The sequence below is a fragment of the Symphodus melops genome (assembly GCF_947650265.1).
Source record: "Symphodus melops genome assembly, contig: scaffold_110, whole genome shotgun sequence".
NCBI lineage: Eukaryota > Metazoa > Chordata > Actinopteri > Labriformes > Labridae > Symphodus > Symphodus melops.
The window spans coordinates 45,112-67,254 of NW_027636533.1; the positions used below are offsets into that span (position 1 = coordinate 45,112).

Below are 22,143 nucleotides of genomic sequence, written 5' to 3' on the forward strand. Positions count from 1 at the left end.
CCTAACCTTAACCCTTCCCCTATCCCTAACCCTAACCCTTCCCCTATCCCTAACCCTAACCCTAACCCTAACCCCTAACCCCTAACCCTAACCTTAACCCTTCCCCTATCCCTAACCCTAACCCTAACCCTTCCCCTATCCCTAACCCTAACCCTAACCCTTCCCCTAACCCTAACCCTAACCCGATCCCAAACCCCAACCCTAACCCTAACCCTAACCCTAACCCTAATTTACCGGATAAAAAGCACAAATATACTTACCGGACAAAATAGAAGGGTACAGTTTAACATAAAAAACACACACATACTTACCTGACACATATATGCATTTATATCAAATTATAGAGACCACCAAGAGTATGGCACATTCAAATTTCGTGAAAGCAGGCCTGGGGCCCACACAGAATTCGCCACTTTCGTGACGTGTGCATGGAGCAGAAAAAAGCAGCCTAACTGTTGGGGGCTTTGATCTGGCTCCTCCCCACAGCCGCAGCAGACAGTATAAATACTGCTCAGACAAGCCAGTCTTCAGTCACTCTCAGCTCAAGCCAGGGACAACAATTTTCGCAGGGGGGGCACAAGAGGGCGCTGGCAGCCCTTTGAAAATGAAAGTGGGGGAGAACAATTCATTGAGTCTAGCCTGAAGAAGGTACAAAATTAGTACCGAAACGTTGCAATGAGACTCAATAAGAAGACTACAAGACCTCAAAATAGAGGCTTTTTTATTTCTTTTATTTTACACAATACCTCAAGATAGAGGCCTCTCCACCTCACGCGAAACTTCAGTCCAGGTCCAGACGAGGCCTTGGTGTGTGGTGGGGTCACGTGGGTCGCCCGGTGAGTCCATGGACCGTGCATATCAGGAGGGGGGGCCACTGCGCGGCACCCCCTCCTGGTCCCTCTTTTACCCCTAACCCTAACCCTACAACACCATGATAGATAGATACTTTATTGATCCCGAGGGAAATTCAAGAAATTATGGAATTATTCAAAATAATTTTATTATACACTTAATAATATGGATTAGATTTCATAACACAGAAGTAGTCATATCAGAACCATATCCAACGAGACGATTCCCGGCCACTAATTGTGAAAGTGGAGAAGGAGGTCCAGAGGCAGAAGGAGGAGAAACATGATGGACATCACACAGAGCTATCAGTCAGCATGCTGCTCCTGCTGTGCACCTGCTTCCAACAGAGAACCTGATTGGACAAACCGTCCATCTCTGCAGCGTGAGCCATTAGCTGGGCGATCGACGAGTTCTAGAACAGAGAGACAGAACAAAAACATTAGATCAAATATCATTAAAAACAATGTACAGAAAGTGTATATAGTGGGGGGGGGGCAGAAAGTGCATATAGTGGGGGGGGGGGGGGGGGGGCAGAAAGTGCATATAGTGGGGGGGGGGGCAGAAAGTGTATATAGTGGGGGGGGGGCAGAAAGTGTATATAGTGGGGGGGGGGGCAGAAAGTGTATATAGTGGGGGGGAGGCAGAAAGTGTATATAGTGGGGGGGCGGGGGGGGGGCAGAAAGTGTATATAGTGGGGAGGCAGAAAGTGTATATAGTGGGGGGGGGCAGAAAGTGTATATAGTGGGGGGGAGGCAGAAAGTGTATATAGTGGGGGGAGGCAGAAAGTGTATATGGTGCAGGGGGGCAGAAAGTGTACATGGTGGGGGGGAGGCAGAAAGTGTATATAGTGGGGGGGGCAGAAAGTGTATATAGTGGGGGGGGGGGGGCGGGCAGAAAGTGTACATGGTGGGGGGGGCAGAAAGTGTATATAGTGGGGGGGGCAGAAAGTGTATATAGTGGGGGGGAGGCAGAAAGTGTATATGGTGGGGGGGGGGCAGAAAGTGTATATGGTGCAGGGGGGCAGAAAGTGTACATGGTGGGGGGGGGCAGAAAGTGTATATAGTGGGGGGGGCAGAAAGTGTATATGGTGGGGGGAGGCAGAAAGTGTACATGGTGGGGGGGGGCAGAAAGTGTATATAGTGGGGGGGGCAGAAAGTGTATATGGTGGGGGGAGGCAGAAAGTGTATATGGTGCAGGGGGGCAGAAAGTGTATATGGTGGGGGGGCAGAAAGTGCATATAGTGGGGGAGGCAGAAAGTGTATATGGTGGGGGGGGCAGAAAGTGTATATGGTGGGGGGGCAGAAAGTGTATATGGTGGGGGGGCAGAAAGTGTATATGGTGGGGGGGGCAGAAAGTGTATATAGTGGGGGGGGGGGGGCAGAAAGTGTACATGGTGGGGGGGGCAGAAAGTGTATATAGTGGGGGGGGCAGAAAGTGTATATGGTGGGGGGGCAGAAAGTGTATATGGTGGGGGGGCGGGCAGAAAGTGCATATAGTGGGGGGGCGGGCAGAAAGTGTATATAGTGGGGGGGCAGAAAGTGTATATGGTGGGGGGGGCAGAAAGTGTATATAGTGGGGGGGCGGGCAGAAAGTGTATATAGTGGGGGGGCAGAAAGTGTATATGGTGGGGGGGCAGAAAGTGTATATAGTGGGGGGGCTGAAAGTGTATATAGTGGGGGGGCAGAAAGTGTATATAGTGGGGGGGCAGAAAGTGCATATAGTGGGGGGGGGCAGAAAGTGTACATGGTGGGGGGGGCAGAAAGTGCATATAGTGGGGGGGCAGAAAGTGTATATAGTGGGGGGGGGCAGAAAGTGTATATGGTGGGGGGGCAGAAAGTGCATATAGTGGGGGGGCAGAAAGTGTATATAGTGGGGGGGCAGAAAGTGCATATAGTGGGGGGGGGCAGAAAGTGTATATGGTGGGGGGGCAGAAAGTGCATATAGTGGGGGGGGGCAGAAAGTGTATATGGTGGGGGGGCAGAAAGTGTATATGGTGGGGGGGCAGAAAGTGCATATAGTGGGGGGGCTGACACAGTCTCTATGGTTGAGTTTCACAGGAGAAGGGAGACCTCTGCTGGACGTGTCAGAGAATTTGAGTCAAGTCTCCAAAACGTAGGACAGTACGGATCAGTTATTTGGGAATCTTTAAAAAAACGCCACAAAATGCACGGCGAGCTGAGACGAACCGAACTGAAGCGCTTGATGGAAAAGGGGGCTTTACTTACCAGCTGATTCAGGCGGTCTCTTGCAGATGGACTAGAGCTGACCGAATTCAGTTTCTCCTCCAGAGTGTTAATAAAGTCCAGCAGCATCAACACAGAGTCCACTACAAACCTGCACACACAGACCATCAGAGAGACAGTTAGTCACAACCTTCTGCACCTTCACCTTTTTGTCTAACACACACTTAAATGTGTCAAGGATCTGTGTGAGGCACACTACATCAATGACCTTCCACAGGATTGTCATGGAGTAGAGCTATAACTACACGCTAGCTGCAAAGCTAGCCAGCACTCTGACAGGAGTGGTCCAGATCAGTCCTCACTTTCAATGTAAGCTAAAGGGTTAGGGTCTTTTCTAACCCTAACCCTAACCCTAACACTCCAGATGTAAACATCAACATTCAAAACAAACAAAGTGTAAATATGTTGGTGTCTTACTAGATTCAACTCTAGTGGGGGGGAGAGAATTCAAGGACACACAGAGCAGCTACACAAAAACATTTCACCAAGATACCGAATCAACGAGAAACTAAAGTTTCATCCAAAACTAAAATCTCAAAGTGTCACTGAAGAATAAGTGTCAAGATGTTAGTGCAAAGTTCAAATACAAAGTTAGATACTAGGAGAGCGATCGGCCTAAAATGTAAACAGATTTATTTTCATGTGAACAGAAGTAAACAAACTATCAGTAAACAGACTGTGGTTAGAAAGAAAGTATCAGTGGACAGTGATTCAACTAATGATGTAAATAGGCAACAAAACTACAGTGCAGCACAGACACTAAACAAAGTGATAGAGGCTACCTTGAATTTCCCTCGGGATCAATAAAGTATCTATCTATCTATCTATCTATCTATCTATCTATCTATCTATCTATCTATCTATCAGGTGCATGGCACATATTACAAGACTGAACGTTTACTCGAGCTATGTAGTGCAATGATGGATAAGATATGAGATATCAAACAGAATACATTTGTTTGTTACTGTGCTGCTGTGTGTGTGTGTGTGTGTGTGTGTGTGTGTGTGTGTGTGTGTGTGTGTGTGTGTGTGCAGGGACATTTCATGCATATATTGCTATTTGTAACTTGCTGTGTGATGTTTGTGTTGTTTTGTGGACTGCAGATGTAAATGAGCCTCAGGATAACTCAGGTGCATCAAACGGTCACATTTATGTTTTAATTGCACACGATCCCTTACAAATAAAGTTACATTGAAATTGAGAGACCAGCACACAGTGGTTTACATCTTAGACTGGTGCTGGACTGGGACAGATCCGATCCAGCACTGTGAAGTTTGGATCTCAGTCAGTTTAAAGAAACACGACACTAGACCATGTGACCCTGTGTACAGTTTCTTTTGGGTCAGATACCTGTGCAGGTGAGCCTGGACGGGCAGGTTGGTGCGAGCCAGTGGCTTCATCAGTCTCTGTCTCAGACTGTTCTGGTCCTTCAGAATATCCTGCAGGTGATCACAGAACACCTGCAACATGTGGAACCTGCGAGCTGCAGGATAGACGAGAACACAGAGTCAGGGGTTACTCTACCCTCCTGTTCACTATCCCCTAAGCCCCTAACACCTACCTTCCTGTTCACTATCCCCTAAGCCCCTAACACCTACCTTCCTGTTCACTATCCCCTAAGCCCCTAACACCTACCTTCCTGTTCACTATCCCCTAAGCCCCCTACCTTCCTGTTCACTATCCCCTAAGCCCCTAACACCTACCTTCCTGTTCACTATCCCCTAAGCCCCTAACACCTACCTTCCTGTTCACTATCCCCTAAGCCCCCTACCTTCCTGTTCACTATCCCCTAAGCCCCTAACACCTACCTTCCTGTTCACTATCCCCTAAGCCCCTAACACCTACCTTCCTGTTCACTATCCCCTAAGCCCCTAACACCTACCTTCCTGTTCACTATCCCCTAAGCCCCTAACACCTACCTTCCTGTTCACTATCCCCTAAGCCCCTAACACCTACCTTCCTGTTCACTATCCCCTAAGCCTCTAACACCTACCTTCCTGTTCACTATCCCCTAAGCCCCTAACACCTACCTTCCTGTTCACTATCCCCTAAGCCCCTAACACCTACCTTCCTGTTCACTATCCCCTAAGCCCCTAACACCTACCTTCCTGTTCACTATCCCCTAAGCCCCCTACCTTCCTGTTCACTATCCCCTAAGCCCCCTACCTTCCTGTTCACTATCCCCTAAGCCCCTAACACCTACCTTCCTGTTCACTATCCCCTAAGCCCCCTACCTTCCTGTTCACTATCCCCTAAGCCCCTAACACCTACCTTCCTGTTCACTATCCCCTAAGCCCCTAACACCTACCTTCCTGTTCACTATCCCCTAAGCCCCTAACACCTACCTTCCTGTTCACTATCCCCTAAGCCTCTAACACCTACCTTCCTGTTCACTATCCCCTAAGCCTTTAACACCTACCTTCCTGTTCACTATCCCCTAAGCCTCTAACACCTACCTTCCTGTTCACTATCCCCTAAGCCCCTAACACCTACCTTCCTGTTCACTATCCCCTAAGCCCCTAACACCTACCTTCCTGTTCACTATCCCCTAAGCCCCTAACACCTACCTTCCTGTTCACTATCCCCTAAGCCCCTAACACCTACCTTCCTGTTCACTATCCCCTAAGCCCCTAACACCTACCCTCCTGTTCACTATCCCCTAAGCCTCTAACACCTACCTTCCTGTTCACTATCCCCTAAGCCCCTAACACCTACCTTCCTGTTCACTATCCCCTAAGCCCCTAACACCTACCTTCCTGTTCACTATCCCCTACCCCCTAACCCCCTACCTTCCTGTTCACTATCCCCTAACCCCCTACCCTCCTGTTCACTACCCCCTAACCCTCTACCCTCCTGTACACTATCCCCTAACCCCCTGCCCACTAACCCCTTTACCTTCCTGTTCACTATACCCTAACCCTAACTTCCTGTTCACGGCTCATGTCTTTATTAGTGTGGGAGCTGCAGCTCTTTACTTTTATATCTTATTATTTCGCCTTTTTTTGGTTTGCATCTCCTCCTACACGGTTTGTGCTAAAAACATGGTTCCAACTGGAAATGGTAGAGCTTGGTGATGACATGTGTTCTATTACTTTTAGTGATGCTACAATGGTACAGTGATTTAATATGAATATTTTAAACTATAAAAATATGAATGGAACCCTATAGGACACATTTTTCAATGCTCATAACTCAAAAACTAAAAGTGCTAAAGTACTCAAATTTGGTAATATGGTCCCTAATGGTAATATGTTCAACATACTAAACCATGATACCCATAGCGCCACCATGTGGTGAAATACTAAGCGTTTTGCTTTCAATGCTAATAAGTTGCTAACAGTTAGCAGTACGAAAAACATTCGCACAGCGCGTTGCTTGGATGCTACTGATCGTTAGCCGCGCTGCAACCTACGGTCAATCCACAACTTCATCACTCGATATTTTCCAAAATGTGCATAATCAATTAACTACTGTAACTCATCGTGCATTTACTCAAAGCTCCAGAACCCACAAGTCAAATTTAGTAATGATCGGATAAACGGTGTCGCCATGACAACGATAAACGTTTTACTGTAATTGGTACTGTAAACATTTAGGATTTCACTAAATGTTTGATCAAACTTCACCAAACTTGTCAACAGCACTCAGGAAAGTATCAGGATATTTTATGGTTATTTTCAGAATTTGATGATGAAATTTTGATAATTTGAAGAATTGGAAGTTTTAAACTGCACGCTCCATGTGATGTCATCGCCTCATGTAGTGAAAGTGCATGTGGAGTCTTTGTCTTTACTGTGGCTCAAAGGCTTAGACCGATAGTAAGTCCACCTAACTCCAAGATACTGGGTTCAATTCCCGAGAACGACGCATAAGCGTCTCACTAACTCGCAGACTCCTGGTCGCGTGTTCTGAGGACTTTTGCTTTATTAACGTTTAAATAACGTTTCAGTGAATTTAAATGAACTTTAAAAATGTTAAATATCTATTAGAGCAGGTCTTGAAAGCTGATATCTGAAAAACTAAAAGTGCTATGGTTTTCAAACTTGGCCACTTATAAATAATCCTATAGCGCCACCATCTGGTCAGTCATTAATTGCTTTGTATTTAAGGCTCATAACTCGTTTACCATTAGCCTTAGAAAAGTAATATTGCTGATTGTATGCTGTGCTGCAAGCTGTATTCGATTTAAAACTACAATACTTCTCAAGTTTCACCAGCTCTATGGCTCAGCTGGTAAAGATGCACGCAGGGTAATCTGGAGGTAGCGGGTTCAAATCCTTATAGAAACTTAGTTATTTAAGCTGCAAATGAGACTGTGGGTACTTGTTGTACAATGCTCAATATACTCATAAACCAGCATGCAGCGTGTGCTGCAGCGCTCGCACTGAAATTTCTTCAGAAATGTCCAATTGTAGTTTTCATTTATCAATCGTTAATGTCACGTTATCAGTGAAGTTTGACTTTGTACATAATTAACGTTTGAGGTGTCGTCTGATTTTCTTCAAACACGTTGACATGTTTTATGATTCCTCACACTCGGAGGGTTACAGTTAACACATTTTTAAGATGGTAATCCTTTCAAGTAAAGTCCTTCAATGTCTCATTTGATGAAATCTGAAAAACTCACTCAGAGGCCCCTGTAGCGCAGTGGCAGAGCATGCGTCACCATGTATGAAGGCTACAGTCCTCACGCGGGCGGCCTGGGTTCGATCCTGGCCTGAGGCCCTTTCCCGTACGTCGATCCCCTCTCCCTCCCCGATGCTATCCACTTTCTCTCTCAAATAAAGGCAGAAAAGCCCGAAATTTAAAATAAAATAAAATAACTTACTCAGGTGGAAGCTGTGTGTCACGTCAGCACTTCTCTTCTCCAACTGCAGAAGCTCCGCCTCCAGCTGCAGCTGAAAGGTCACGTTTTAGTCTTTATTTACATCATGCAAATAAATGTAAAGTTTTAATGAAACACTCGACTCAGTGTGAAATCAACAGCTCCACGCCACAGCGAGTGACACAACAAATAGACAACCAACACTTTCAATTACTGCTGTTATCGACTCGTTGCAGCAAAAAAAAAAAAAAATACTTTTTTCTTTTACCTCGTACAACTGTCTCTGTACTCTGATTTGTTGTTCAGCCTCGTGCAGGTTAGAAGAGAAGGCGGGGCTTAGATGTGAGGAGGCCGAGTCTATCTCATCCTGAGGACAGGTACAAAAACAAAAACAAAAGCTGCCATAAAAAGTACTGTTTTATCACAAGAGGGTGAACACACTGGTATTAAATGTAGGCTGTAAGAGGACACGCCCACTCATATTTTGAAACTATATGAATAATAAACTGTCAGCTGGTCGTCTGTTTCATCAGAGGGTTAGAGATGTGAAATATACTTTTCAAAGAAATAAAGGGAACAATAAAATAACATCCTGGATCTGAAGGAGTGAAGTATTCTTATTAAATTCTTTGTTCTTTACTTAGCTGAATGTGCTGACAACAAAATCACACAAACATGATCAATGGAAATCTCATGTATTAACCAATGGAGGTCTAGATTTAAAAACAGCCACTAGTATTGAACAGTGACCTAAACATCATGAAAGCATCAGAACTGAGACGTGGTCTGGGCTCAGCAGAACCACTCCTTTATAGGGGGGTCTGGCTGATCGCCTGTAATTTCCACCTGTTGTCTGTTCCATTTGCACAACATGTGAAACAGTCTGTCAGTGCTGCCTCCTAGTGGACAGTTTGATGTTACAGAAGTGTGACTGACTTGGAATTATATTGTGCTGTTTAGTGTATTTTTTAATAAAGTACATAAAATAAATAATATATTAATAAAGTATATAAAGTAAATATGTTAAAGGGTTAGGGTTAGTATGGGTTAGTAAGTATACACAATAAATATTATATTACTAAAGTATATATAAAAATACATTAATAAAGTATATAAAATATATTAATAAGGTACATAAAATAAATAATATATTAATAAAGTATATGCCATAAATAATATAAGTAAAGTATTACAAATAATATATTAATAAAACAAAGTATATTAATGAAGTACACACAATAAATAATAGATTAATAAAGTTTAGAAAATAAATATATTACTGAAGGATGAAAAAACGTGGTAATTTTAGTATTTCTACTAACATTGCAAATTCATTGATTGTATTCTGTAACATGATGTTAATGATTTTGAACATCATGATATGAAGTCCAGCAAAGCATGATGGGATATGTTGGCCGTATTCACTGCAGGAGGGATCGTTAGACGTTCAGAGTCAAGTTTATAAAAATACTTCTTGGTTAATAAAGTTATTTCACACTAAGTCAAATTTATTGTAATAAAAGAAATGTGTCGCTCATGTTTATTTATTCTTATATGAGCCCTTAATAAATAAATCTTTCCATTTGTAAAGACTTTCAGCTGAATCAGGGTGAAGTGGTGAAGATCGTTTACTTGACATGTGATTTTAGCAGACAGCCGGTGAGGTGATCTTTAATAAATGTTAGCTTGCATGCTACTTCAGCTCATTGATCTTATTGCAAAGCTGTTCCCAATAAAGGTAGAGGTGTGTGTGTTTGTTTATGTACTGTAGAAACTCTAAAACAGACCAGCTCAGCAGCAAGGTGCTGATAGGACTGCTCCAGGCAGCCAATCATATAGTAGAAGGGGCGGGGCTTGTTTCCCAGGTAACAAAGGAAAGAGAGGTTGATCATAAAAAAAAGTCTGGATGTTGTGTGTGTTGAGTGTTTAATAGTAAAAAAAATGAATGAGTCAGATATTCATCTGATACACCTGGAGTCTCTGTAAAACTTTACCTGACAAACCTACCCTTATGATCATGGAGAATGGCTAATCCTTTGAATTTAACGAGCTGGAATGTCAAGGGCCTAAATCATCCTGTTAAAAGGAGGAAAGTGCTCTCACACATAAAACAATTCAAATCAGCAATTACTTTTTTGCAAGAAACACACATCCGTAGCTCAGATAACCTGCGCCTCATGTTGCGGTGGGCGGGGCAGCATTTCCACTCTACCTTTCCGGCTAAAGCCAGGGGAGTCTCTATTCTCATCAACCAAGATGTTCCCTTCGTGCACAACAGTGTGCTATCGGATACAAATGGTCGTTATGTCATTGTCTCAGGGAAGCTATATAACATGCCAGTGTATATGCCCCCAATGTGGATGACGCAGGTTTCTTTGAACGTTTTTTCTCTTCCTTACCGGATCTGACCTCGCATGCACTTATAATGGGCGGAGATTTTAACTGCTGGTTAGACCCTGTGTTGGATCGCTCCTCTTCCAACCCTGGCACAATGAGCAGATCAGCCTCTTTCATTCAGAACTTTCTATCCAAGAACGGAATTTCTGACGTATGGCGTGCCCTTAATCCACACAAAAGAGAATACTCCTTCTTCTCTCAGGTACACCATATGTTTTCAAGAATTGACTATTTCCTTATTGATAACCAATTGCTCCCATCTGTCGGTTCCTGTGACTATCACAGCATAGTGATATCAGACCACGCCCCTGTCACAATGTCTCTATCTCTACCTGACCTACCTCGAACAAGGAGACACTGGCGTTTTAACTCGACCCTACTGTCTGATGCTGACTTTGTTAAATTTATGGAGAATCAGATAACCTTTTTCTTCAATATGAACACAACGCCTGAAACCTCCAGTCTGGTTGTTTGGGATGCACTCAAAGCGTACCTCAGAGGACAAATTATCTCATACACAGTGAATATGAAAAGGAAGGCTAACAGGGAGCGACAAGATCTCGCCAATCAGATAAAAGAAACTGATTTGCAATATTCTCAAAACAGTAGCTCCAATCTGTTTAAAAAGCGTGTGGAGCTCCAAACCAAATTTGACCTCCTCTCGACTCATCATATTGAATGGCAACTTCTAAAGAGTAAAACTCAATTTTACATCCATAGCGACAAAACTGGCAAAATGCTTTCCAATCAGCTAAAAGGGTTCAAAGCTAAACAGCTCATCACAAAAATTATAATGGACGATGGCAATATTACATTTGATCATTCTAAGATTAATGACACATTCAGAAACTTCTACTCTCGCCTTTATACTTCTGAACTCCCCGAGGAAGTTTTTCAGATGGAACATTTTCTACACCGTTTAAACCTTCCTGTGGTTCCCCCGACAACAAAAGTAAACTGGACGAGCCTATATCCAAAGAGGAAGTAGCTGCAGCAATTTCTTCACTGCAATCGGGTAAATCCCCTGGTCCAGACGGGTTTCCTGTAGAATTTTTTAAAACATTCTTTCCCCTAGATAATGCTTACTGCTCTCGGATTCGTTTAAGCAAGGTAACCTTCCAGCATCATTCAACGAAGCCTGTATCACTGTTATCTTAAAGAAAGGTAAAGATCCTGATGAGTGTTCCTCCTACAGACCAATTTCCCTGTTGAATGTGGATGTTAAAATTTTGGCCAAAGTTCTGGCACGCAGATTGGAGTCCACTCTCCCACTAATTGTATCAGATGATCAAACTGGCTTTGTTCGGCACCGTCACTCCTTCTTCAACACGCGTCGTCTATTCAATATTCTGTACTCGCCTTCAGGCTCACTCTCCGAGTGTGTTCTTTCTCTAGACGCAGAGAAGGCTTTCGACCGGGTCGAATGGAGGTACCTGTTTAAAGCCTTAGAGAAATTTGGTTTTGGCCCAACCTTTATTACGTGGATAAAGCTGTTATACCACTGCCCTTCGGCTTCGATCCGCACCAACTCTCAACTATCAGAACCTTTCATTCTTGAACGGGGCACACGTCAAGGGTGCCCTCTGAGCCCACTACTCTTCGACCTGGCCATAGAGCCGTTAGCAGTCGCACTCCGTAGTTGCAAGGCGTTCTCTGGGATTGGGAGATCGGGGGTCGAACACAAAGTGTCTCTTTACGCAGATGACCTTTTGCTCTTTATAGAAAACCTTGACACCTCTTTGCCACCTATAATGTCACTACTCAAGCAGTTTGGTCAGATCTCTGGATATAAGTTAAACCTGCACAAAAGTGAACTTTTCCCTATAAATGAAGCTGCATTAGACTATACAAACTTCCCATTCAGAATAGTGGAAAATCAATTTACCTACCTTGGCATTACAGTCACGAAGAAACACAAGTCTCTCTTTAGGGAAAACTTTCTCAGCCTGTTGGATCATGTGAAACAACACCTTACAAGGTGGTCGCCTCTCTCCACGACCCGAGTGGACCGAATTAACTATCAAAATGACTATTCTCCCAAAGTTCCTTTATTTCTTTCAATCCATACCAACGTTTATCCCTAAATCCTTTTTTGACTCTTTGGACTCACTTATAACATCCTATATATGGAAGGGCAAGAGACCTCGACTAGGTAAACTTCATCTCCAAAAATCTAAATACGACGGAGGCCTGGGTCTGCCTAATTTTCTCTTTTATTATTGGGCAGCGAATATACGCTGTCTTACTGCCTGGTCTTACTTTCATTACCAACCTCGTTGTCCACTGGGGGGGCTATGGAGCTGAAATCGGGCAAAAACATTTCCATCCTAGCTCTGCTCGGATCTTCTCTTCCTCTCTCTTCGAGTAAACCACTGGACAACCCAGTGGTCTGGCACTCCATAAGAGTGTGGGTCCAGTTCAGGAGACACTTTGGTTTTAATGACTTCTCTCTCTCGTCTGGTCCAACCATCTTTTTCAACCTTCTCTACTTGATCCTGCGTTTCACCAGTGGCACAGACATTAAACGTTTTAAGGACCTCTTCACAGGGTTAGGGTTAAGTTGTTAGGGTTAAGTTGTTAGGGTTAAGTTGTTAGGGTTAGGGTTAGGGTTAAGTTGTTAGGGTTAAGTTGTTAGGGTTAGGGTTAAGTTGTTAGGGTTAAGTTGTTAGGGTTAAGTTGTTAGGGTTAAGTTGTTAGGGTTAAGTTGTTAGGGTTAAGTTGTTAGGGTTAAGTTGTTAGGGTTAAGTTGTTAGGGTTAAGTTGTTAGGGTTAGGGTTAAGTTGTTAGGGTTAAGTTGTTAGGGTTAGGGTTAGGGTTAAGTTGTTAGGGTTAAGTTGTTAGGGTTAGGGTTAAGTTGTTAGGGTTAAGTTGTTAGGGTTAGGGTTAGGGTTAAGTTGTTAGGGTTAAGTTGTTAGGGTTAGGGTTAAGTTGTTAGGGTTAAGTTGTTAGGGTTAAGTTGTTAGGGTTAAGTTGTTAGGGTTAAGTTGTTAGGGTTAAGTTGTTAGGGTTAAGTTGTTAGGGTTAAGTTGTTAGGGTTAAGTTGTTAGGGTTAGGGTTAAGTTGTTAGGGTTAAGTTGTTAGGGTTAGGGTTAGGGTTAAGTTGTTAGGGTTAAGTTGTTAGGGTTAGGGTTAAGTTGTTAGGGTTAAGTTGTTAGGGTTAAGTTGTTAGGGTTAAGTTGTTAGGGTTAGGGTTAAGTTGTTAGGGTTAGGGTTAAGTTGTTAGGGTTAGGGTTAAGTTGTTAGGGTTAAGTTGTTAGGGTTAAGTTGTTAGGGTTAAGTTGTTAGGGTTAAGTTGTTAGGGTTAAGTTGTTAGGGTTAAGTTGTTAGGGTTAGGGTTAAGTTGTTAGGGTTAGTTTGTTAACTTAGTTGTTAAGTTTTGCTTCATTTGAGGAACTCTCTCAGAAATTCAGCCTACCGAGCGCTCACTTCTTTAGATACCTGCAACTTCGTCACTTCCTCCGTAGTCAGTTACCAAACTTCCCTGAGACACCTGACACGTTGTTGATGCTCTCCTCAACCTGCATCCCTCACGAAAAGGGCTAATATCGATAATATATGACAGACTGGCAGCTATTAAACAGGCCCCCCTTCACAAAACCAAATCTTCCTGGGAACAGGATCTGAACCCGTCTGTTTCTGAGGACACTTGGAGTTCAGTTTTTAAACTGGTCAATTCAACCTCCCTCTGTGCTCGTCATAGCCTGCTACAGTTTAAAGTAGTGCATCGGGCCCACATATCAAAGGCTAAATGATCCTGCTTCTATCCAGATGTTGATCCCTGTTGTGATAAGTGTAGGACTGCTGAGGCTTCTCTTATCCACATGTTCTGGTCGTGTCCCAGTCTGGAAAAACACTGGAGAGACGTCTTTCAAACATCGTCTTCAGTCCTTCGTCTGAATTTGGAACCTAATCCTCTGCTGGCTGTTTTTGGCACCACAGGAGACGACGACCATCTCACTCCCAGTAAGCGCCGCACAATCTCATCTGCGTCACTTTTGGCCAGGCGGCCATTTTACTGAAGTGGAGGGATGCTGCTCCGCCCGCCCACGCCCAGTGGCTTAGAGACCTTATGGCCTGTCTAAAGCTATTAGCCTGGGCTATAACTATTAAGTTTGGAAAGCTGTGGGGCCTTTTCTGGAATACTTTAGGAACCATCAGGAAACCTAATTGTCCCAGATCTTGGTTATCTTACAATAAAAGTAGACTTATTTATTTATTTTTTTAACTTTCAAATAACCTGGCTTCCAGCTCTGCAACTTTCCGACTCGCTCCAGGCATGAGACAGTGTGCGTTTTTTTTTGTTTTTTTTTGGGGGGGGGATTTCGTTTTGTTTTGTTTTGTGTCTTTCTTTGCTTTTTTTCAAAATTGTTTACACCTTATTTCTACAGATTAAGGATGTGTGGGTACAGAAAGTGACCAGTAACTGTAGATGTGTGATGCGAACTATGTGGATCCTCTCTGTACGTTTGTTCCTACATATACAGTACAAATGATAAAGTGTACCTGCATATTTCTGCTGTTTTACAGTTTGCACACACTCGCTGTCTACCTCTGAACACTCGTACTCCCTTTCTGGAAATGTGTAAAAAACTCAATAAAAATATTCTTGAGAGATATTCATCTGATGTGTGATGTATATTATTATATAGATGTAATTTATATTCTATATTCTGATTCCACATAAGTTTAGCTTAATAAGTAACTGCAGTATTCTAAAGTATAGAATCACAACATTGTGTTGTAATTTCACTTTTTTTGTTCAGTAACTAATGTAATGGTACTATTATAGAAAATGTTACTCCATGTGTACTATATGTGCTTTACAAAGGTCTCATAGAATCTGTCATATAAAATGTGAAATGTCTTAGAACACTACATGCACAGAATATTGGGTGTTTTGTTTCCCATCAGTTTGTTCCCTTTATTCTGTTTCTCTCTGTACATGTGTGAAGATTCACCCAGACTCTCACTGGACTCCTTCTCAGCCTCGGGAGATGCTAAATAGTCATGTAGTCTCTTCTCTCACACTAGGGGATAGATGGCGCCCTGCCAGGTGGGCAGTGGCTCTATGTGGCGTGATGGGGGAGTGGCTCTATGTGGCGTGATGGGGGAGTGGCTCTATGTGGCGTGATGGGGGAGTGGCTCTATGTGGCGTGATGGGGGAGTGGATCTATGTGGCGTGATGGGCAGTGGCTCTATGTGGCGTGATGGGGGAGTGGCTCTATGTGGCGTGATGGACAGTGGCTCTATGTGGCGTGATGGGGGAGTGGCTCTATGTGGCGTGATGGGGGAGTGGCTCTATGTGGCGTGATGGACAGTGGCTCTATGTGGCGTGATGGGGGAGTGGCTCTATGTGGCGTGATGGGGGAGTGGCTCTATGTGGCGTGATGGGGGAGTGGCTCTATGTGGCGTGATGGGGGAGTGGCTCTATGTGGCGTGATGGGGGAGTGGCTCTATGTGGCGTGATGGACAGTGGCTCTATGTGGCGTGATGGGGGAGTGGCTCTATGTGGCGTGATGGGGGAGTGGCTCTATGTGGCGTGATGGGGGAGTGGCTCTATGTGGCGTGATGGGGGAGTGGCTCTACGTGGCGTGATGGGGGAGTGGCTCTATGTGGCGTGATGGGCAGTGGCTCTATGTGGCGTGATGGGGGAGTGGCTCTATGTGGCGTGATGGGGGAGTGGCTCTATGTGGCGTGATGGGGAGTGGCTCTATGTGGCGTGATGGGGGAGTGGCTCTATGTGGCGTGATGGGGGAGTGGCTCTACGTGGCGTGATGGGGGAGTGGCTCTATGTGGCGTGATGGGGGAGTGGCTCTACGTGGCGTGATGGGGGAGTGGCTCTACGTGGCGTGATGGGGGAGTGGCTCTACGTGGCGTGATGGGGGAGTGGCTCTACGTGGCGTGATGGGGGAGTGGCTCTACGTGGCGTGATGGGGGAGTGGCTCTATGTGGCGTGATGGGGGAGTGGCTCTACGTGGCGTGATGGGGGAGTGGCTCTACGTGGCGTGATGGGGGAGTGGCTCTACGTGGCGTGATGGGGGAGTGGCTCTACGTGGCGTGATGGGGGAGTGGCTCTACGTGGCGTGATGGGGGAGTGGCTCTACGTGGCGTGATGGGGGAGTGGCTCTATGTGGCGTGATGGGGGAGTGGCTCTACGTGGCGTGATGGGGGAGTGGCTCTACGTGGCGTGATGGGGGAGTGCTCTGTGTGATGGAAATGTATAAGTGTTCATGTTTGTCTTTTCTCTGGGTCTCTTTCTCTCCTCACCGTGTGAGAGAGGGGTCTTCCAACGCTCTTCTTGCCTTCGAATAAAGGTTCATTGAGACCAGATCCATCTCGGGGTTCCTTTTTGAATAGATCTTCTCACTCTTTATTTTCACTCTTTGGTAATGGGAAAAATTCCACAACAGTACGCACACCCCTGTCCTTCATAACCTCCACTTCAAACTCCTCATCCTCACCTACAAAGCCCTCTATAACCTGGATCCTCCCCCCAACCTGTCTCAGTTCCTTCTCCAGCACCCCATCTGGTCTCTCCAGTCTGCTGATATAAACCTTCTGTCCCCCCTGCAGGACTAACTATCAGTCCTGGGGGGGTCAGGGTCTTGCCCATTGCTGCTACCTCTGGAACTCTCTCCGACTCCCCTCTTTCAAGAGATCCTCAAAAACCCTTCAACATCGCTCCACTCGCTCCCATCCACCGCACAAATACTGCATTGCAAACACTGGATGAAGTCTGTGTAAATATGTGCAGGTAAACTCACCTGAGATAACGTTCCTCTAGAAACACACCTGGACAGCAGAGCTGCAGCTGGAGTCACCGAGAATGGAGACAAATCCCACTGGATCATCTGACAAAAACACAAGTCACTGTGTTCAACACATGAATCAGCAGTGGCCCTTCAGGACACATTTTATTGGGGGGCCAAAGAGGGCCCAGTGTAAATGGTAAATTATATTTAAAGACTATAAACTTTATTTTACTTCAAATCAAGTTTTTAATGTCAAACTCTGCATATTTCAGTCCAAAAATCTGTAACTGATGGAGCTCATGCCCGAAATCATCAAAACCTTTTTGTCAAGAGAGGGGACCAGGGGTCTGGACTACGAAGTGAGTTCAACATGTCCAGGGTCTCTCTGGGTGATCTGGCTTCACTAACCCTGACATCAGTGTAGTGGCACTCGTCTCTTTCTTCGTCCTGTGTACCACTCGTTTGGAGTCAACTCACAGCATTTGCAACACGAGTGAAAAGACGCGACAATTTTCCTTTGTTTAAAAAAGTTTACTGAAAAAATGTCAAAGTAAAATACAGATCTAACAGACGATGAAAAAACTGTTTACGTTACATCCGTCACTAATTTAACTACGCAGTAATAACATAACAGAAACATATACAATTAACTGGCTAAACTATGTTTTTAAACTATTTTAAACATTATGAATTAACATGAAATTATTGTTGTCAGCGTTTAATCATTTTTAACTAAATATTTGAAATAAATCAATGATATTCATGTTGCCTCTTACAATAAGAGACGGTGATTATCAGTCCTGTGAAGCTGCTTATTAACCTGATAGATCAACCCAGAGTCACAGAGAGTTCATTAACATAAAAGGGGGCGGAGCTATCTTCATTTAACCAATCACAATCATCCCTGTGTCTGCCGTCAGCAGATCATCATATCTACAAACTGATCAAACTATATTAATAATATAAATAAATTAAAGACAAACAGGCTCAAAGACTAAAGTTACAGAAACATCAGAGAGTATTAAACTGCAGTATGTATATATATATATATATATATATATATATATATATATATATATATATATATATATATATATATATGAACTGCATTGTATTTGTTCCATGGTTAGTTCACCTTAGAACTGACTCTAATAACTCCTGTTTCCTCTCTGAACTCAATGTGCTGCTCTGACTCTTTAAAGTGGAGAAAAGCTTTTAGAAGTTAAACTGCAGCTCATCACAAACAGAGCAGGACACATTCAACTTTAATGAAAATACAATTCAAAGACACAAGAAGCTGTTTGTATTTGTACAGCTTCAACTAAAATGCTCCAGAGCTTTTTCAGTCTCTGTTGAAGGATATCAGTGAAAAATAATCATTAACTTAACAGACTATAATGTAAAATCATGATGGACACATGAGGTGTCCTCCCCCCTCTCCATCAGCTCCACCATCTAAAGATCTGATTGGTCAGTGGGCGGAGCTTTTCACAGTTTGAGCTCTTACCTCCAACATAACCTGCAGTTTTAATGGCTGAAATAACAAATTGTGTTTTTGCGTCACCTACACATCTGTTACTGTACATTTAACTGAGAACCAGTGATTTAGGCAGAAATGGGAAAACAGGGGGTGCAAAAAAAAATACAGGGGGTGCACATTTTTTTCAGTGTCACGGCGGAGCGGAGGTCATGTGCTCACTAACACACTGGTTTTGAAGAAAACTGAATAAGTCTCTAAATGGTGCATTCTGTTCAATAAGATGCATCTTTACACATTTTAGTTTTCACAAGTTTCATAATGTTGATTTACTGTCCAGCCTGTCTGACACACCCCTTCATCATGTGACTGTAACTCACATGTTGTCTCACCTCTTTGTATTCGGCCCGCTGCTTCTATCTGCACTTTCTTTAAAAAACAAACAACAAACAAATAAATGTATAATATTACATGTGTCATCCAGTAATAATAGATCCCTAGACCTTGATAAGTCAATCATCTGTCAGCATGTTCTAATGTGGAGCTGACCCGAAAAGGTGGAGTTAAACACTGTAGTCCTCTGATTGGTTGAAAAAAATCGTCACTTCCCGTGTTACGTCGACAAACAGAACTCTGGCGTGTTTAAAGCGTTGACTGTAACACAGCTGATTGTTTACGTCTGTATTTCATCTCGCCGCTCACAGCCTTCTCTGAAACAAAGCTTGATTGAGTTCTTGTAATAAAGAGTCACATGACAGTGACAAAGTGGATGAACTGCTGGATGTCTTCTTCGTTGGTTTTGTTTATGTAGCGTTTTTCTCCTTTGTTGAATTTATTAGTTAGCGGTTAGCTGCTATCATATAATGCTATTTACATAGCGGCTATCATCATCTGGCTGACACGCCGTCTACCAAATAGGGCACAAGTGGCTGTAGAAACGCAAACAGGATCAGGTTTAAGCTTTTCAGTACCGGTATTCAGCAAACATATTCTTTGCCAGAATTAGAATGTAGCCTAATCAGATATTTAGCGCTCCATATAGAAACCCGTGTAGTAAGCACGTCTATTAAATGTAGATATTTGCACGGCCGAGGTCAAGCCGTGCAATAATTTCAAGGCCGTGTTTTTTTAAAATAGGCCGTGCAAAAAGCGGTTTCGCGGCAGGCTACCTAAATCTATGTTGAGAATGCATAATGAAATCTATCACAGATTTAAGATTCAATTATTTTAACAGATCAGGAAATTGAGAAATTTAAAATATATATTTTCTTGCCTTTATTTATTAAATGGGTAGTTCCCAGAGCCCCCTGCTCTCTGAGCGTGAGATGACGCTGCTATCGCTATATTAGCTGGACGTTGCTAATGCTATGTTAGCTGGACGCTGCTATCGCTATGTTAGCTGGACACTGCTATCGCTATGTTAGCTGGACGTTGCTAATGCTATGTTAGCTGGACGCTGCTATCGCTATGTTAGCTGGACGTTGCTAATGCTATGTTAGCTGGACGCTGCTATCGCTATGTTAGCTGGACGCTGCTATCGCTATGTTAGCTGGACGTTGCTCATGCTATGTTAGCTGGACGCTGCTATCGCTATGTTAGCTGGATGTTGCTAATGCTATCGTTATGTTAGCTGGACATTGCTAATGCTATCGCTATGTCAGCTGCAGGCACGGAGAGAGTGAACGGAGAAAAGCCGACCGTTTAACCGGATCACATGTTCCCGACTGTGTCGGATGGATCACAGATCAACTGTGTACTAAAAGTTAAAAGGGGCGCGCCGCGCTCGTGTGTGTGTGTGTGTGCGCGTGCATGCAGCAGACAGAGGAGCAGGTAGCTGCAGCTACAACGCGTTTAATACTCTAACTATAGCATATTTTGATGAAGCAAAAACACATTTTTTGTAATCGAGTTACTCGATGAATCATTTGAGCTCTATAATAAATTCGTAACGGTTTCATTTCAGAGACATGCCTGTAAAGTCAGGTAACATGGTCAGAAACACATGAATGTTTCAGAAAAACAAAGCGTCACAAAGAGACAAAGTTTAATTATATTAAAGGTCCCATTTCTTTCTTTTTCTGCTCTTATTTGCTCTTTAGTGTGTTTTCAGGTCTCTTGATTATAAGCACAAATGTTAAGTCTCTGTAAATGTGTTTTCTACGTCCTCGTGTTAGCAGCGCTTATGTCCTTATAATCTTATTATAATATTTATATATGATATCATCTTGGGTTAGGCACTCACTGCATCAGGACTAACCTCTCACGTTACCTCTCTGAATACATAACATCTTTTATGTTATTATGAAGCTCAGAGTTACCCAGATATTACATTAAAACAATATATTAAAATAACGATTATATTAAACCTCAGTTTACAAAGAGACGCACAGCGGAGAATATGACACAGATACTTGACTGACTTATATATATATATATTCATATAATTTTAATATAATAAATACTTATAATAAAATATTTATTACGATATTAATATAATAAAACATTATTATGACTAATTAAGTCAGCTACATCAAACTAGATTTCTGAATTGGCGCCACAGACGGAACCAGGACAAACTCCTTCTTGTATATGTGAATAAAACCCGGTTCTGATTCTGATTCATAATAAAAGTTGTCAGTGTTGTGGACCCGCGCGGTAAAACGATCTGGACTTTAGGGCTGAACCAGAACGGAACCAGGGTGTGTTCTTACCTTCAACTCAACGACACGAAGTCCCCAATAAAAACAAATCCAAATTCACCCGCCGAGTCACTTCCTGATCCTCCTCCTCCTTCTCCTCTTCTTCTTCTTCCGGTTTCCGGTTTACCGGTTTGTCACTTACATCTGCCGGATGTCTGGAAGTTTGTTTTTTTTTTTTTTCAAAAACTTTATTGAACGTTTCTTTTAGTACAAACGTAGAAAACAAGTACATCAAAATTGCAACGTCAACATCCAGCACTTCATTTCAAAATAGAGAAAATAAATGACAATCTTAAGAAATAATGAATGAGGTCTGAACTGAGAAGAAAAAGGAAATTAAGGAGAAATAAATAGTAAATGAAATATACAAGGGTATGTAATGTTAGTTGTCTAATACTTTGGGAAAGTTTTTCAAAACATCGTATATCATTTTTGCTTTTTTTCCATTAATTAGTTTTAAGGACTTGAGATAAAGTTTGAAATCATTCAGAAAAGAGACAAAATTGGGGGATGACTTTAAAAATCTATTCTTGTGAATAAAGAATTTTGCCAGACACAGAATCAAATTAAGACAAAGTTCCTCATTTGTATTGTTTGAGATTCCAAATGTAATATCATCTCTGGAGATGGAAGGTAGACGTGACGATATTCCCTTTGCGATCCATTTATGGATCTCAACCCAGAATGTATGAGTCACATCACATGAGGAAAAGATATGGTCCGTGGTTTCTATGTCACTTTTGCAGAATGAACAGATGTTATCTTCAATATTGAAGCGTAACCTGAGTAATTCTTTGGATGGGTAGATGTCATTCATGATTTTGAAATGTATTTCTTTAGTTTTAGGGGGTAAAGGTAGTTTGAGATACAAGGATCTTAGTTTGCCAACAGAACCTT

The 22,143-nt window shown here is 43.1% G+C and overlaps 1 protein-coding gene across 1 annotated transcript; it reads right to left on the reverse strand.

Moving 5' to 3' along the window:
• Nucleotides 1–1,019: 1,019 nt before the first annotated feature.
• haus2 (HAUS augmin like complex subunit 2) lies at nt 1,020–21,344 on the reverse strand. The gene is made up of 7 exons (XM_079373180.1): nt 21,259–21,344; nt 17,083–17,169; nt 8,190–8,288; nt 7,925–7,994; nt 4,447–4,579; nt 3,078–3,186; nt 1,020–1,264 (listed from the first exon to the last, which is right to left on the reverse strand). The coding sequence occupies exons 2-7, from the start codon at nt 17,167–17,169 to the stop codon at nt 1,145–1,147; spliced, it is 618 nt and encodes a 205-aa protein (XP_079229306.1). The 5' UTR covers nt 21,259–21,344; the 3' UTR covers nt 1,020–1,144.
• Nucleotides 21,345–22,143: the final 799 nt, after the last annotated feature.